Genomic DNA, 18119 nt, shown 5'->3' on the forward strand with positions numbered 1-18119 from the left:
GCGATTGCGGGATTTCGCGATCGGTTCCATACGGCTCCGTAAACTCCATATTATACATATCATTGGATGTTTTAATTGGTCGTAGGATTAAACACGCGTTTTGATTTCTAGTAAATGTTTAAAAAATGTTGATCCTTAAATTGTATTCTTAGCTGTTAGTCTGTTATAAGGTTTCGTAGATACGTCATCTATTTTTAAGAAAGTTATATCTACGAAACTTTCAGAAATTGTACTGTCTTAGCCGCTAACTGATATCAAAATCAAAAAGTCGATAAATATTGACTCTTGATATTTTCTTTTATCAGTTTCGCGTCGTTGTTCGATTTGCTTGGACGATGAATTTCGTTTGTCGAATGAAATATGCAAAATATAAAGAAAAAAAAAATGAACGTAACTTAAACGTCTGTATAAAATGTTAAAGATGAAGATTGAACTGAAAATTTAAAATGTAACTGCAACCACAAACATTTGGCAGGATATTCGAAATTTTGGTATTTAATTAACGAAATTATGGGAAATACAAACCTTCGAGATGTATTATCTTTGTATTAAGGTACTTTTGCATATGTTATCGTTCCAATAATCAATCCTCTTACATATTTGATTTCACATTAAATTTCCTTCGATAATCATCCTTATCGATAAATGGCAAATATTTTTCTAACGACGCGTATCTTTCTCTCCCCTTCGATTATTTAACACTGTAATTAATGTTATTAATCGTTGTTTCATTAGAAAATGTAAATTACTCGTGCCAACTTATAAAATAAAGATAATACAGTGAAATAAGAAAAGGGATGGATGTACACGTAAAAAGCAAGCAAAATGCATTAAAAATTTAAAAGAGCATAACGATAGAAACAAAACGTAATGCCTAATATTAGGAAAATCAAAAGTTTTTCGGATAACGATGATTCACAAAATCAAATACAGCGGGACAGAAAAATGCGCGAAAATCGCAAAAGATCGAACGATAAATACCAGAACATAAAAAACAAACAATTATGCAAAATCAAATTAGCTAAATACATTGTTAATGATCTAAAAAATTACGGGCCGGGTAATTTGCTTCACGTATACGTGCTAAGTACTATAACAGGGAAATCTATTCGAATATGGAGATCGAAAGATAGCTTATATGAAACGATAGATGATCCAACGAATCAGAGATCGACCAAGGATTTCATCGACGTAGAATATCACAAACAGTCAAATTTAACAGGACATTGGACGCTATTAAATAATATAGATCCTATTAATGTCGAACTGGATTTAAACGCGTGTCTATTTGCAGTAATAGCTGCTCAAAGTGGAGAAAGCACTGACGATTTAAGAAACAATACTATTGATTTTTTAACAAATAATTCCAAACATTTAATCGATCAAATCGATAAATTTTTATCTTCGAAAAATAATGCAAAACAGCTAATGATCGGCGGTGCTCGATATATCGGTACATCACCTAGAGCAGCGGGTATTATTCTCGACAGGTCGCAAAATGTTTTGTGTCACGATTGTAGAGCACTTGGTCATCCAAGAGGGCACGCATCCGACAGATTTGCTACAGGCCCAGAGGATAGCGTCGAGAACTATTCTCGAACGACGCATTCAAGGAAATCTGGTTTTTTGAGTAGAACGGATCAAGACAATGTCGCCCATGTCGTCTTAAGTCATGCAAAAGCGAGGCGAGCAATGGAGGAATTAAATACTGGCGCGACATCCATAGCGGTAGAGTTGTCGCGTAGAGATTTACAAACAAATCATTTTATTCTACCTCAAATGAAGGAATTCTACAATGGTACGGCGGATTCCGAGGAATTAAACACTAATTGTGTTATAATAGTACTGAGACATCATATAGGAAAATATAGAGATCCCAATGCAGACGTTTTTGTACATACATTTTATCCAAAAAATTATTGTTGATACTTGCTACAATATAGAACAAGTTTGAAATATACTAGATAGATATATCATAAAGATATACTGAAAAATTCCTTATTATTAAATATAATATAATTATAGTATTTATAGAGTATACAAAAATTAAAAATCAATTTGTTTCATGGATACACCATGTCCACACTAATGTTCTCAAACTATTTCTCGCTATCTGAACTTCATCGTCATCTTCTAAACAATCTATTTTGGTTACGTATTCACAACCGAAACGTAACATATCGTCACATTCCCCTGTATTATCTAATATTTTTGTCGAAAATTCAAGAATTTCTAATATCTGTTCTTTAGTAACAATTATTTTCATATGCTTCGAGAGTAGTAATTTTTGCAAAATGTTGATATATAATGTAAAAATCTCAATCCTGATATCTTTAGTTAAATGTGATTTCAAAGATAATGCAATACTTAAAACCATTAATTTGTAGTGAACAATGTCCCCTTTCATATTCAATATGGTATTTAGAAGTTTGTCCGTCATTTTCACTACGAGCTCGAAATGTTGTATTTCGCGTTTAGGCAAACTCCTTGCAACTTCTAATAACCAGGCAAGTATTCCATAACATTCTATAAAAAGTATAGAGGCTTTCGTTATTTTTAATGTAGCATCAATAATTTCTAATACAAGTTTCTGAAATAAAAATACATTAGATCAGTTTAAAGAAAGAAATTAGTGATTCAATGTTTTTAAATCATACCTTCGTATTTGAGTCTGATAGATTAGAAATATAAAAGTCTAGGAGCATTTTAAACAAAACACATTTAAAGGCTATGTCCAATTCAACCTCTGTTTTTATACTATCACGAATATTCTCCAAAATCCAACATCTGTGTGCTTTATATTCCACATCAGAACTGTGTAAAAGCTGTAACAACTCGGGTATTGTGTTTATATCTAATGCTGGTTTAGCTACCAGAAATATTTGTAAGACTGAATAAAGGGGGTGCAATGGTTGTGTAGCGATCAAAGACGTTCTTGCTAAAAACGTGGAAACTAAACAGTTTATACGTATATTATTCAGTTCTAATTGCTGTGATATAATACCGTAACGCAATGCATCTATTAATCGCATCCATAATAACTTTGTTTTGGAGCTATAAATAGGAAAAAATTTATATATATATATTACACCATCACATATGACAATATATATAATTAAATTATTATTTTTTTATAAAATATACCTAGAAGCTTCCAAATGAGTATAATATCTTGTAATAATAGTATAAGCTATCATTCGAACGTCAGAATGCTTGCTGCTACATGCAGCAAATGTTAATGCTAGTGCACCACTTTGAGCAACTTTATGACACGATACAACATTATTTTCTGATAGTAAAAAATATAATAACGGTAAATAAAATGCTGGATCGTATATATTATTTGCTCTATATAATTCACTATCCTATAAAGTATAAAATTTAAAAAAACAAATGGTTTAAATTAAGTATTAAAAATGTATTAAAGTTCAATACATTTTTTAATATTTGATGAAAGTCAATGAAAACCACCTTCAGAGATCTGTCCACAGGGTATTCTTTTATAGTATTGTTTACAATATCTTCTTCGAATAAGTTAAGGACTTGCGTAACAGATGGTTGCCTCCACAAAGTCGTGTGTATTTCACCTTTCACGCTATAATATGTTGTGGCCACATTACCCCATACATATGGCCGATATTCATAAATATTAACATTATTATTTTCATAATACTGCAAAATCTGAAATAAATCTATACATTAATATTTTTCTAAAAACTAGTATAAATTTTGCTGGTATTAATTTTATTTATTCTTACGAATAAAATATATTGATCGGCTTCGTTTAAAGTAGCATTGTACGCCGCTAAATAAACAGGTATGTGTGTTGATCCCATAACTTCTTTATTTTTTCGCATAAGAATCCATAATAACTCTACTAAATCTCCTAAAAAATAAAATAATTAAATACATTACAGCTATTATAATTACCCGCTATTATTATTATATACGTACTTTTAGTCTCTGATGAGCCTAGCATAATATTAATAAATTCAGAATGAGAAGTTGCCATTTCAAACAAAGTTTTGACATATTCATTGTTACTATCATTTTTATATGCAATATCACATAAAATGCTTAAAGTTCTTAATATTGGCAATTCTTTCTTATTACTTTTTAATCCTTTAAGACCAAATTTTAAAGAAAATCGTGTAAATTGTAACCACGAATGATTGGTACTTAAGGCCCCAAATTCAAAAACTTTCCCTTTTTCTCTTAAATGTTTAACAGCATCGCTCAATATTTCACAAAGGATATGAAGTTTTTGTACATTCTTGGACTCTTTCTTTAAAGTTACAGTAACGATGTAAAGAAAAATTTGTATCAAATTCATGATAAGCTTTTCACTCTCTGTTTCTAAGGCAGCAAATTTATTGTACATACTTTGAAGAATTTTTATGTAATGTATAGATACCATATCCAATTTATCACCAGTTTGTAAAATCATATTACATATATCATTACATATTTTAAGATTAAATGTAGTTTTAATTAAATAAGAAATTGCAATAACATTTTCTTCTATCCAAGGTTTTACATCTTTAGGATCACATAGATAACATGTAATTTCAGTTTCATAATGTTTCTTCAAATCTTGCAGAAAGTCCTGATCCCAATTAAAATTTAAATTACTTGCAACTATTGGCAATATAATGTTACCCTTTTCCATATTTTTCGACTTTTTTACACATTCCACAAAAATAGGTATAAATCTTATATTTTTTCTAATTAAAAATGAAATTAAATTTACAGTCGTATCCGTAATTTTTGTTGATAATAATGACGTAAAAATATCTGCAATTACACAAATATAATAAAACGTAATAATGTGGTTATGAAATAACGCATTAACGTAAAATTTTGTGAAAACAACTTACTTGCATCAATGCCACCAATATTGAATGAAAAATTTGAAAGATATCCATGTAAAACTGTTTCCCATATTTCAAAATTGGTAATTGAGTTCAATTTTAAGAAAAGTAAGTGTAAACACAAATCTCTAACAAATTCTGTATCAAGTTCAAAAAATACATTTCGCTCAGATTTTATCTCATTAGCATTAATAATTCCTAAAAGTTTAGAAATTAAATGCCCGTATACCGATAAACTTTTCTTATCGTTTGAAATAAACATAGTATCCTCTAATTTCACTAGCCTCTTTAATAAATATACAACATCTTTTGGTGTTGGTTGCAATACCTCTAACAAGGTGATAATCTTATCAGGATTATTTATCTTTTCATCTTTTTGTCTTTTGTCTATCATTTTACATAGTTGCGTAAGTAACTTATTTTTGAAATGAATAAATAAATTTCTAGTATTACATTTTTTATGCAAATTGTTTAACATACTACAAACGTCGGTAACTGTAAGAGTTATCATACTTCTTACAATATTTTTATTCTTTTGATAAATTGGAGAAAAATAATGCAGAATAATAGGATGAGTAAAGATCGATTTTGCACATTCTTCCAAAATAATAACGCTATCTACACTATCCTTTGCAATATACAATAGCGACATTAATAAACATCTATAATTGTCATATTGCACTTTTGTTAAAACACTCTTTTTGGTATGTTGTACTAAATAGAATGTAGTCATTTTAAACAAATATACAACTTCATATGTAGACAAGGAATGATGAATTGTTATACTTTCCTCATTATACTGAAAAGTAATTATATTGCTGCCATTAAATATTTGATCCATCTGTAATTTAGTATCAGACAAAAGCACTAAATTTAATTTACATAATAAAGTCATTGTGGGAATTATATTTTTAATATAAACGAGTTGATTGCCTTCTAGCCAACTCAATAAATACTCCTTTACTGGTAATATTGGCATATCTTTAGTTAAATATATTAAACATTGAGGTATTACTTGATAATGCAACGTATGTATTAAAACGTAAGACAAATAAGATAAAATCGAAGGATGTGAATCTTCCTTTGTTTTATGTAACATGCAACATAAGAGAGGTGATATTGAGGTCAGATGTTGCATATGTAAAATATTATTTTCCAAATTTTTATGAATAGCAGATTTTTCTGTCAGTTCTGCAAAGTGCAAAAAAAGATGACATCGCATATTATATCAATGCGTTTAAGAATAAAATTAAAGTTTACCGTCAAATATGTCCTGTAATTTGCCAATATGTATTACTTCATGATTAATAATTTCTTCAGCTTTAATTATTTCATTTACATATTTTTCTATATCTTCAGCAGCTTTTTTTACAATACGAACAAACCATTTTATTACTTTCTTTCTATCATCTAAATTTATGAAACCATTAATCCAAATATCCAAATGATCATTACATCCCTCAAACATTCCAGTAGCATTTAATAAAGTTCTTATTGTTGCTTTTGTACATAATGTAACTGAAGATGTTTCTTCATTTAAAGCAGATATTAGAAATGATAGTGCATCGTTAAATATTTTCTGAAAAGAAACGTTTATTTATCAATACAAAAAATACAAAATATTCGTTATTAATTATTTAACACGAATTATAATATTTTACATACCTTATCTGGTGAAAATTCATAAGGCTGCACTATAACAAGAAATTGAATAGCTTTTACTTTTATAACATTAAATTCCACGACACTGATATCTTCCAATTTGTTCAATGTATTTAAAAATGTATCAGATGACATATCACATAATGTATCTAACAATTTTGGACACACTTCAATATACACATGCAATAAATGTAGAACAGCTGTCAGGTGTTCATATTTCTTTGGTTCTACAATGTATTCCATGTCATTACCGTTATCTTCAATTTGATTTGATGTGAAAGCACCACTCCACACATTCAATATCATATTTAAATTTGGTACATTCTAAAGAGAAAATTATTATTTTGTTGCATTTTATAATTTACTCAGGGATTAATTTTTAAATCTTTAATTTGTGCTTTACCAAAATATACGTTTACCTTCACCATATATTCTGTTATATAATCCTTAAAAGTGCAGTAATCATTATCTTCCTTATAAACTGCTTTTGATATTGATAAACACTTCTGTGTCTGATGAAACATAGATGTAAGTGTAAGTACTGCCTCATGCCGTATTATTACATTAGAATGGGATAAGGATGGCATAATTGCTTGCTTCAAAATTACTCCTGGTAAGATTAAAGATACTACTGCACTAGCTAATTGTAATATATTTAATTCTAATGAACATGTCTTTACACAGATACTCATATCCACTGACTGTATTATCTGCAATAAGATTGATTAATACGAACATTTAAGAAACCTTTAATATGGTTAATATGAACATTCATTAATGTCAATATCTAAAATAAGGAATAAACTAAACTGTTTACCTCTCTTACAAATTTTATTGCTGTAATCCACTTCAATGAAACCCTTGGTTCAATATATGGTTCCAGAAGAGTAAGTTGTGATTTAATTAAATCAGGACACACTGTCAGTATCTTAACTACTAGATCTAATGGTTTTTCATGTTCCCAAGGTCGGTCTAAACTCTGAAGTACTGTATTTATCACATGATTATGTTTTATATGTGAAGTACCAAGCATATAATCATGAAAAACAATACCATACCGATGTGACGTTAACAATAAAATTAAAAAATCATGTATAATTCCTGTAACTACCTAAATCAAAATATATTTTATAATTATTAATATGTATACATACAATATATTATTAACTTGTTATTTAGTTGTTCAATAATACCTCTTTTTCTTCAAAATATTGCGAATGTGGAATAGAACTCCGATTTTTTAGTTTTGGGCAATTATTTGGACCTTTCCAATTATAAAGACACACAAGATTTTGAATAATTGATGTTGAAAATAACTGTAACTTCATTGTTTTACTAATTTTTGGATTTTGAAGAATATAAGTTTTAAGAGTAGTTAAAACCAAAGCAACAATATCTTTAGAATCATATATTAAATCAGGAAATATACTATAAAACAAATCACGTTTATCTAGAAGAGTTCTAATAATTGATACATTTCCTTCTACTAAGAAAGCCAGGATAAAATGAATAAAACAGCTCCTTATATTTTGATTATCTGTAGGTTTTGTATGTTGCACAAGAGATTTAACAACTCCCATTGGTAAAGACAAGTGGGTAAGTAATTCACGTGGAATATTTCCACCTAATGAGACTATTGCAGCAAATAATTGTAAAACTACTTTTTGTTGTTTTGTATTATTTTGTATAGACAACATCGAGTGAATTATTGATAAATGCGAATTAATCAAATGGCGACATGCACTTTCTGCGCTAGATTGATATTGTGGATACTGTGCTAATATTCTAAATATAAAAGAAATTAATAGTTAAATTGAGAAACTGCAGTTTATTAAGAAACATTTAAACTCATAGAATACTTACTTTATTAATAATATCCTTAATGCAGAAAATACGGTGATAGCATTACTAATTCCTTTCTTTTCTGCAGCTAAAAGTTTTAATATTTCCAAAATATTGCCACCTGCATTTAAATATTCTGCAGCCAAATCCCTCTCTTTGTTTTCATTGCAAATTTTTACAAATTTTTTTAGCATATCTAAACCATTTGTAGAGTTAAAACTTCTTCTAAAATATTTTCCATCCAAATATTCTGTTTCTGTATCTATATCTCTTTCATCTTCCTTATTTTCTTCGCTTCCGTTGTTAGTTTCTACATTTGTAAGAAAATATGTTTATACAAATATATATAATGTAGAAAAACATATATAAAATCATTAATTATATTTAAATATTCGATCTATATATCACCTTGAAATTCTTGGAATGTTTCCTTATGTTTTGCTACATATTCTTCATAACTCGTATCATTTATGGATGAATCTATGATATTTCTCTTTTTCTGTTTTTTGCCTAGTTTAGTTTCATCACAAACCAGCTTCCTTTTCAACATATTTGTATCATCGTATTTATCAACTATTTGCATATTATCATTAATATGTTCAACATCTATATAATTGCCTTCTGCAATTAATAATTTTGTCAAATTGTGAATGAAATTTATTAGATACAAATTTTAATATTATAAAAATAAACATAATATAGTAATGTGGAAATATAGAAATACTACTACACGATAAAATTTCACAGAAAAACTTAGAAAATAACATTTCCTACCTCCTCTCTCCTTTTCTTTGATATCGCATCTTATTCTATATGATTTCTTACTTTGCAAATCGGTATTCATTATTTCCAATATATCAAATTAAATACATATATATATATATATATATATATGTACCTTGATTTTAAAAAATCACATTTTTTACATTTTTCATTGTCTGAAACGTGATTCTTTCACTAAATAATTTATATAACCTACACCAAAAAGAAACCACGTGCGTACGTATATATACATTAAGCATTCGTCCCTCTCCACTTATTATTAGTATTATTACTACGTCATAACCTGTTATGACCTGTTATAACAAATCACTATTTTATCTCACACACGGCTGTATCTTTTTAAATCAATCATTACATCATGTGTTGTAAATGATTTTAAATTATGAAAATATTATTTTAAATTAAAATATCAATTAAACAAATGCAAAGATTATAAAAGTTTTAATTATAAGAATTGTTATATATAAATTTTTATAGAAATTCACAACTTATCATATCAAATTATTCATTTCGTATTAAATATAATATATATTATGCAACTTGGATATTTTTAATCGTACTATTGCTTTTACGCATATGGATATTTTCTTATACTATGCATATATTAAACTGCAATTTCAAATATACAAGTACACATATGTATATTCTTATGAAAAAATGGATACATATGTACAGATACTTTAGTAATAACATTTTTTATGTAATTATATACAACAATATTACATCCTTTATAGTATTAATCAAAGTTATAAAATTTAACAAACCTATTTATACTTAAAATACTTTAAATTACAATCGATGTAATAAATATCATGGAATGTTTGTTATATCATATTAGAGTTGGTTACTTGAAAACTTCTTTTAATAGAAACATGAGGATATTGCTGACGCCATTCCTGCACTATAAAATCATTAATACCTTCACAGAAACTAAGATCAATCATTTCTAATTTTGGACAAAACAATAAAATTCCATAACATATATCAGGAGTAAGAGAACGAGCCCCTAATAGGTCTAGTTGTTGCAGTCGTTGACATAATAAAAGTGGCTCCAAGTCGCGATCTGTTAATCCTCTAAGTGCTGCTAAAAATACTTTTTCTAAATAACGACAGGAAAACAATAATGCTCGTAGAGAGTCACCAGGAGCGCCCATTCCACCGCTATGAAGAAAATGATAAAACGAATGATAAATACATTGAAATTCGTTAATTATATAAATGATACAATATTTTTCCGAGAACATACCACCATCCAAAATCCACTTCTCGAAGTTTAGTACAATGAGACAAAGCTCTAACTCCATATGGAGTTAAAGTTTGTGCTTTCCAAAAGTCTACACTTTCCAAATACGGACAAGAACTTCCTAATTCAACAGCAACTTCGTCTATATTTAAACGATCATGCATTCCTGCCAGATTTAAATGTCGCATTTGAGTATTCTTCTTTAAAATAGAACATAATGTAGAAGTTTCGATAGTTGTTCTGTAAAGCTCCAAACGTTCAAGGAACTTCAAGTTTTCGAGTTTCGAGAATCCTTCGTTTGTTACACCCATACAGTTACATAAACATAGTTCTAAAAATAATATATTACATTTTCAACAGACAACTTCTAAATGTTTAATAAAAAATATTTCACTGATATTTACCTTTCAAATTCTTACATACTTTTGAAATTTCAAAGATAATAGCATCATTTACAAATTGACAACAGTTTAGTCTTAAATGAGTCAGAACACTGCCAGATATGTGAAGAAAATTTATAAAATCTTGATACTTAATCATATTATAATTTCCACACCATGAAAGATCTAATTGTTGTAAATAATGACACCTAGGTGCTAAACTATTTAATGCAGATGTGTCTAAACAATGCCAGTAAGGTTTTAAATTGAGACTTGTATATAACAAAGCATCTCTTGCAATATTATTAAAGTGTTTATTTACTCTGCATAAACAGCATAATGATCTTAAATCTAAATTCTTCAAAATTTTTAGTACCGTCTCATCCTGTAAAAATGCATTGTTAATAATAGATATAATAAGATATAACAAATCATGATATCATATTTTACTGGAAGCGCTGAGAAAGTGCCACATGGTTGATTTTCAAAATCAGTTGAAGCTACTGAAAATCTTTCTTGAAGAGAATTGTCTTGTTCATTTATGGTATTCGGTATCGAGTGATGAATATCTCTAATAAGTTTTGGAAAATCTTCTTGTAAAAATTGTTGTAAACTTTTGAATGCTTCCTCTATAGGAGGAACAGACTGATAATGTTGTCCTATCTTAGATACTAATTTTCCCTTGGATATATTATCTATTCCTTTGCTGTAATAACGTGCAGGCAATATTCATTGATTTATTAGAAATAAATATAAATTTAAAATATCAATGGTTGTATATCAACATACCTTTTAAAAAGCTTACAGTGTTCAGAAAGTGTCTTTTTAAGAACTGTTAAATCCTGATTTGCCTTTAAATAATCTGGTGTTAAATTATAAATATCATCATCACTTTGTTTAAGGTAACCCAATTCTTTAGAAAGGTCATTCAGATTTTGATTATGCAAATTATTAGGTACAATTAATTCTGATGTACCAATAAGTAATACAGCATCTAACTCTGTATAATAGTCTAATAAACTATGATTAAATTCCAGTCTTATCATTTTTGTCTTAAAATTACATAGCTGCAAGTATGGAGAAAATATTCTTGGCTTGTGCGGCACGACTTGAGGAAATCCATTCCATAATTGATACCATTTGCCCTCAGAGTTTTGTGCCCAAATTCCAATTACACTTCCAGGATTGTAAGTTTCATATATTGATACTCTAATTGGATATACCTCTTGATAATATTCTAGATCTTGATAATATAAAAAATATTGTAATTTATTTCCATTTTTCATATATCATAAGCATTAATGGTATCAGTATAATATTCCAATAAGTTAAAAATATCTTTAAGAATAAAAACATAAAATATTACTACAAATAATTGAAATATTGAAATATAAACATTAAATGCTAGAAAGTATTTAATTTTTAAATTAAGAGCTATATACCTATATAATCCTGACTTGTAACGTCTATGTTATTCTGTGGCATATAATCCATTAATCTTGAAGGTGCTTTATCCCACCAACGTCCATATGTTCTCTAAAATTATAATCTATTAGATATGATGTAGCATGAATAAAAAGGCATAAAACATTTTTGTCATTAATTTCATACAGCCGAAATAATACTTTACAAATCATTTTTTCATAGAATTTTAACTCTAGGGTTCTAAGAATATATAATTAACAGTTTCCAAAATTTTCAGGCACAAAATACAATATTATTAAAGTCCACGATATACTCTTGGCCGGCTATTATACAATAAAATATTAAAGCATTGATTAAAACTAAAATGTCATTAACATTTTGATAATGTACAAAACCAATCCAAATAGCTTATTCTAGTCCACGAAAAACTGTTTGATTCTTTTACTTTCATGCATTGTTTATAATTGTTTATTTAACAGTTTTGCTTTTTTACAAAATTAACATACCATAACAAAAGCTTGTGGAAAATCTCCATAATCAGGAAATTTACTTGGATTCCCAGCAATATTATAGGCTGTATAGGAAATACTAATATTACTTCCATACTGGGAACTAAAATCACACACGTCTTTAACAAACTGTTCAACAAAAACAACAGTTTCTTCTTTTCCTCCAATTTTTTCTCCATTTATCGGAACTACTTCAACTTTTATCTCGTCATGAGATATCATGTCATTTACAATTAATCAGAAAGTTTTAACTTCAAAGTTCAATTAATATAGGTTAATCGCTTTAAGGTTTGTTATTGTTATAATTTATACATATTATCTGCATAACAAATCTTGTAGACATTAGAGGTTTTAATACATAATCACATATAAGAAAAGGTAATTTTTTATGTCTTTTACCCTCGTTTTAGTACAAAAAATGTATGATACATGTCTTACTTTTAATCTCCATTTTTTGAACACACTAACCATTCATGCGTCAGTAATGTCAGTATTACTCGCATTAAAAAGACAGTAAAAAATTACTACATATGAATACCTTCCATAAATTAATCTCGTAATTATTGAATTAAAAAAATTTATTCGTAAACACTGAAATCAAAAAGTGCAAAATAAAGATTAACTATCAATAAATTTTAGATTTAGATCTTTATAAGATCTTTATAAAAGTGATCATTATACATATTTAATTATATTTAACATAATGAACTGTATAAATAAATTATACTAAATAAATCCCAGTCAATCGATTAAAAAGCTAGAAATATTAAAAACGCAAATGTATTATTCAAGAACATAATTATTTTTTATGAGTGCATTGTTATATATAAAATAATATGTTTTTATAATATTACTTTCAATATAGAATAGGTGACATTAAAATGTTTATCTCATAATTTTAATACCAGTAAATAATATTACATTATAATAATATGGTTATTAATAATAACAAATTTCTTTTATTATATTATTAGTATTGAGGATGTACATAGATAACGTACATATGTACGTCTGTATTATCTGTATACATATTGTATGTATGTATGCCATAGAGTAATATATCATTAATTATATATACATTTCCATATACATTATTCGTATTACATTTAAAAGTCTTATTTTTGTGAAACAGAAGCATAAATTTCAATCATAAAATATTATTTGCTTCTGATATAAAACTAATACATGCAATTTAAAGATCAACTAAAGAAATTATATTAAAAACTAAAGTATAGGTTAAAATTGATAATTATATACAATAATTTATATTTATAACTTTATTTGGTTTTAAACATGTAGGAAACATTACTCTTTATCTGCTAAGTTTGAAGTTTCATTTCTACAAAAGATTTGCAACATTTCTGCATTTCTTAACATTCTTTTTTTCTGGAGAAGCATCCTTTTTTCTTGTAATTTTCGTTGAGGTATATTTTTCATTGCCACATTCCAATTCTTAGTATGTTTCAAATCTAACATGATGGAAAGAACTTGATTGATAGGAAGATTTTTTGAAGATCCTGGACCCCATTCTAATCTTTCACTTAAAGGCAACTTCATCATTTTAATACCTTGTTGCTTAGCTTTTTGATATGAAATTGGTTTACTACATTTCTGAAAATATTATTAACTTTTTTAATAAATCTTTTTGTTCACGTCAATTTTACGGATTAATGTTCAATAAATATTTATAACTAATATTTCATTTGTAACATAAACTATATAAAAATATAATATTAATTACCTTATCTACCATTGCACCAATTATATATATTAAGTTACCATCATAGTCTTTTAAAACTGTGTCAGTATGAGGAGTAAGATATACTAATTTATCTCTATCAAATATTTCTAAATAGCATTTTGATGTGATATTTAATGGAAATTCTGGATCGTACAAAGGCGGTATTATTGAATGTAACCTCTTCATAACAGTATTATCCTTGTTAGCATTACAAAAATATAGATTAAAGGGACTATCGTGAAATCGATTTACTGCGAATGAATATGATAGTTGTTTTGTACAATTCGTTATCTCTTTTGGTGTCATATATTGTTCATATCCAATGTCAAATACTATTATTGGTTCATATAACATAGCACTTATTAATCTGCTATTATAAAATTCATTTATTGTTTGTGGACGTATCCTGTGAAACATTGTAATTCCATTTAATCCATATGCATTACGTTTATTTAAATTCTCTGTTTTTTCTTTCATCTTTAATAACTTCTTCTCCTTTTCGTTTCCGCGTTTTATGTCCAATTTCCAAAGAAATTCTATATATGATCTAAATATTTATGATGAAGAACAAAAATTAATATATGAATGAACCTTTTAATCATTAAGATCATTTTTATATTAAAATAGATATTAAGCACAACCTTCTTTCATTTCTTGTTGTTGTTCGTAGTAAATATAACCAATTAAATGCGGTTAAATTTTTAGGTACTCTGTTTGTCTCATATTTCGTGTACTGTATTTCTAACTCGTATTTATCATACAAAGCTTTGTATTTCGGATCTTTTAGGAGAGAGTTTAATTCTTCTGCGTACTGTTCTCTATAATGTTGACTTACTTTTTGAGATGGGCCTTGCGTACTATAACTCCGTGTTATTAATATATGCGTTCGTACAGGATACTTAGGTTGCAAGACCGTAAATTTATGACTCGGTTGAATAAAAACGGTGGAATAAAATTTATTTACGATAGTAATAAACTTTGAAGAGAGTCGATGACACATTTTTGAAAATTGTGTAACTGAATTATCACTTTGCATAAAACACACTGTACGTACTACGGAAATGTACATACATATATGTCTTACTGTACGTAACACATTTGTTTCGCGTATCCAGCGATCGCAGCGATGTACGGCTAGCGGCCGATTTATAAAACATATCTTATGATATTAACAGCCTACCACGACGGGAATTGCCAGGCCTAAGTATACGACTACAATCGTGATACAATCTAATACGATCGTGCTAGGATATCAATTTAATATGAGTAGACAATATTAGTAATACCAGAGAGGAAGTAGTATTTTATAATCGTAAACATAATGTAAAATTTTATAGTAATACACTATCTGTATTTAATTCTTAATATAATAGTACGGTATGATATATTTTTATATTTAGTTTAATCGATATTTGAACTTATTACACTTCTTCGCTACTTTAAAATTTAAAAACCTCCGCCAACTAAATATTATAATGTATGTACTGAGGTTTCATTATGCCCTCTACAGTTTTATGTAATACATGCATCGTAATATTTGTTTAACGGGAATTTTTAAATTTTATAAATCTTGTATTTGATGTACATAAATAATCTCGTAAAAGTAAAAATTTAAATTTAAGATTCGAATGAAATATAATACTTAAATTTAGTTATCAAATTATCTCTTAATTGATATTATAATAAATATTTATATTTTTAATATAATTAAATATTAATATTAAATATAAATTAAATATTAATATTTATTTTTATATTACATGAATTAATTAAAAAAATATTATGTTGAAATATCGTGTATATTCTAATTGTGTTTAAATTTATATAGTTGTATGGTCACCTTAACAACGCTTTTATCATCGGAGATAGTCATATTTCTAAATCTGTGTACCTGGATACCAACTTACTGTGTTCTATATCAAAATCGTAATAGTAGTTAATTTTGAAAGTACTTTTTACATGTAAAAATGGTCTTGTTAGGTGAAACGTTTCCAAATTTTGTAGCGGACACTCAAATGGGCTCAATTAACTTGCATGAATGGCTTGATGATTCGTGAGACAATATTTTCTTTAAGAAACATAACCTTTAATATTTTCTGTTACATTTTTTAATGTATATATATATGTTTGTAATGTGTATATATATATGTTTGTAATGTATATATTTAATGTATATATATATGTAAATGTTTATTGTATATTTTTTATTGTAAATTTATATAACTAGTCTTTATATTTATATTTGAGTGTGTTATTTACTATTCATATAATTTCAAATCATTCAGTGATACAAAATCATGCATAAATATGACTTTCTTGACATGTAAGATTATATTAAACTTAGAAAAATTAATTTATATTTCACACAGGTGGGGAATTTTGTTTTCTCATCCAAATGATTTTACACCAGTATGTACAACAGAGTTGGCTCGGGTATTAAAATTGATGCCCGAATTTGAAAAGCTAGGAGTTAAAGTTATTGCATTATCATGTAATTCGGTAGATTCTCACCGGAAATGGATAGAAGTATGCTTTTATTATAGTTTTTTCATTAGAAATAAAAGTAATTGTTAATAGAAAAAATGGAAACGAAATTATTACAAGTTTACAAAGCATAATTATTTTTCAGGATATAAAGGCCTATGCTGAAATGACTGATAAGGAATTCCCATACCCAATAATAGAAGATGAAACACGAAAACTCGCAACGTTATTGGGAATGTTAGATCCTGCAGAAGTTGATGATCGTGGCATACCGATGACTGCTAGAGCAGTATTTATTATTGATCCTGCTAAAAACATGCGATTATCAATTTTATACCCTGCAACAACTGGAAGAAATTTCGAGTAACATTATTCTTATATCTTTAATGGTTAAAATTTATTTTTATTAATATATTATTCATTAACATAACTTTTGAACACAGTGAAATTTTGAGAGTTATCGAATCGCTACAATTAACTGAGAAGCATAAAGTAGCAACTCCAGTTGATTGGAAGGTTTTTATCTATGATCTTATTTAATAATTAAAACATCACTACATCTATTAAAAAAATTATTAATTTTGTATAATGATCTTTAGGCAGGTGATCAAGTAATGATTCAGCCTACTGTTTCCGACGAAGAAGCGAAAACATTGTACGACAATATTAAAATCGTACCATTACCATCGGGCAAACCTTACGTGCGCGTTGTGTCGCAACCGCTGTAAAAAATAATACTTTGCAAGATGAGAAACTATTATTTTACATTTTAAATTATCAAAATGTATGTTTGTAAAAATTAAAATACACTTATTTGATAATATATATATTAAATTCTGTTCAATATTATGTCATTCCTTGAAATACAGTTTATAAATAAGCGTATCCCTTTAGTGCCATAATATCGGTATATGACAGTTTATGATTCCAAAGAAAATCTAATAGAAACGAACAATTTTTATTTAAAATTTCTTATTAATAATTCACGATAAAAATAATTAGAAACAATTCGCTAAAATATACTTAAAAAAGTTTTATGTACTTTTAGGCTTTCATTGGTCATATTATTATCCATGCACATTCTTCACTGATTCTATTAATACAATACATAACTTATTTTTTATATGTTCATCATTAAAGGTGTACATAATTATCAAAACAAAGATTCTAATGTTGGCA

General features: G+C 27.3%; 5 protein-coding genes across 8 annotated transcripts; 2 read left to right on the forward strand and 3 right to left on the reverse strand.

Annotated features, from left to right (window-relative positions):
* The first annotated feature begins 446 nt into the window (after positions 1-446).
* LOC105681549 lies at positions 447-1957 on the forward strand. The gene has a single exon (XM_024371360.2). The coding sequence runs from the start codon at positions 871-873 to the stop codon at positions 1924-1926; it is 1056 nt and encodes a 351-aa protein (XP_024227128.1). The 5' UTR covers positions 447-870; the 3' UTR covers positions 1927-1957.
* Positions 1958-1987: 30 nt separating this feature from the next.
* Positions 1988-9524, reverse strand: LOC100744035 (nucleolar pre-ribosomal-associated protein 1). 3 transcript variants are annotated; one of them, XM_003493674.4, is made up of 15 exons: positions 9274-9524; positions 8784-9002; positions 8397-8685; positions 7727-8318; positions 7351-7644; positions 6953-7243; positions 6537-6857; positions 6132-6450; positions 4878-6062; positions 3955-4794; positions 3759-3886; positions 3472-3681; positions 3145-3365; positions 2658-3054; positions 1988-2590 (listed from the first exon to the last, which is right to left on the reverse strand). In XM_003493674.4, exons 2-15 carry the CDS (start codon positions 8956-8958, stop codon positions 2054-2056), a joined length of 5799 nt encoding a protein of 1932 aa, XP_003493722.1. In that variant the 5' UTR covers positions 8959-9002; positions 9274-9524; the 3' UTR covers positions 1988-2053. The 3 variants fall into 3 exon arrangements, with proteins under 3 accessions (XP_003493722.1, XP_033179744.1, XP_012247521.1); XM_033323853.1 differs by having other exon boundaries at positions 8784-8996; positions 9150-9524; XM_012392098.3 differs by lacking the exon at positions 9274-9524 and adding an exon at positions 9150-9263.
* A 249-nt stretch (positions 9525-9773) lies between these two features.
* On the reverse strand, positions 9774-13284 carry LOC100744862 (F-box/LRR-repeat protein 4). Of its 2 annotated transcripts, XM_003493681.4 has the most exons (7): positions 12713-13284; positions 12224-12317; positions 11571-12024; positions 11232-11487; positions 10806-11166; positions 10405-10732; positions 9774-10319 (listed from the first exon to the last, which is right to left on the reverse strand). In XM_003493681.4, the coding sequence occupies exons 1-7, from the start codon at positions 12935-12937 to the stop codon at positions 9983-9985; spliced, it is 2055 nt and encodes a 684-aa protein (XP_003493729.1). In that variant the 5' UTR covers positions 12938-13284; the 3' UTR covers positions 9774-9982. The 2 variants fall into 2 exon arrangements, with proteins under 2 accessions (XP_003493729.1, XP_024227129.1); XM_024371361.2 differs by lacking the exon at positions 12713-13284 and having other exon boundaries at positions 11571-12119.
* Positions 13285-13969: 685 nt separating this feature from the next.
* Positions 13970-15722, reverse strand: LOC100744627 (mitochondrial ribonuclease P protein 1 homolog). The gene is given in 4 exon segments (XM_003493679.4): positions 13970-14326; positions 14457-15003; positions 15098-15525; positions 15527-15722. Coding segments are annotated over 4 exon segments (1368 nt in total). The 5' UTR covers positions 15614-15722; the 3' UTR covers positions 13970-14020.
* Positions 15723-16216: 494 nt separating this feature from the next.
* LOC100746673 (peroxiredoxin-6) lies at positions 16217-17774 on the forward strand. The gene is made up of 5 exons (XM_003493696.4): positions 16217-16509; positions 16826-16982; positions 17086-17303; positions 17384-17456; positions 17540-17774. Exons 1-5 carry the CDS (start codon positions 16424-16426, stop codon positions 17666-17668), a joined length of 663 nt encoding a protein of 220 aa, XP_003493744.1. The 5' UTR covers positions 16217-16423; the 3' UTR covers positions 17669-17774.
* Positions 17775-18119: the final 345 nt, after the last annotated feature.

This window comes from Bombus impatiens, unplaced genomic scaffold (assembly GCF_000188095.3).
Source record: "Bombus impatiens unplaced genomic scaffold, BIMP_2.2 scf_1275, whole genome shotgun sequence".
Classification (NCBI taxonomy): Eukaryota; Metazoa; Arthropoda; class Insecta; order Hymenoptera; family Apidae; genus Bombus; species Bombus impatiens.

Bases quoted from the DNA above. Each gene is read 5' to 3' on its own strand.
- LOC105681549 (XM_024371360.2), top strand. From the start codon at position 871: ATGCCTAATATTAGGAAAATCAAAAGTTTTTCGGATAACGATGATTCA.
- LOC100746673 (XM_003493696.4), top strand. From the start codon at position 16,424: ATGGTCTTGTTAGGTGAAACGTTTCCAAATTTTGTAGCGGACACTCAA. The intron at 16,983-17,085 runs GTATGCTTTTAT...ATTATTTTTCAG, and splicing joins CTCACCGGAAATGGATAGAA to GATATAAAGGCCTATGCTGA. The intron at 17,457-17,539 runs GTTTTTATCTAT...AATGATCTTTAG, and splicing joins CAACTCCAGTTGATTGGAAG to GCAGGTGATCAAGTAATGAT.
- LOC100744035 (XM_012392098.3), bottom strand. From the start codon at position 9,219: ATGAATACCGATTTGCAAAGTAAGAAATCATATAGAATAAGATGCGAT. The intron at 8,686-8,783 runs GTGATATATAGA...TTACAAATGTAG, and splicing joins AACATTCCAAGAATTTCAAG to AAACTAACAACGGAAGCGAA. The intron at 8,319-8,396 runs GTAAGTATTCTA...TTTTATATTTAG, and splicing joins TTAAGGATATTATTAATAAA to AATATTAGCACAGTATCCAC.
- LOC100744862 (XM_003493681.4), bottom strand. From the start codon at position 12,937: ATGATATCTCATGACGAGATAAAAGTTGAAGTAGTTCCGATAAATGGA. The intron at 12,318-12,712 runs GTATGTTAATTT...TTATAATTTTAG, and splicing joins TTCCACAAGCTTTTGTTATG to AGAACATATGGACGTTGGTG. The intron at 11,167-11,231 runs GTAAAATATGAT...GCATTTTTACAG, and splicing joins GCACTTTCTCAGCGCTTCCA to GATGAGACGGTACTAAAAAT.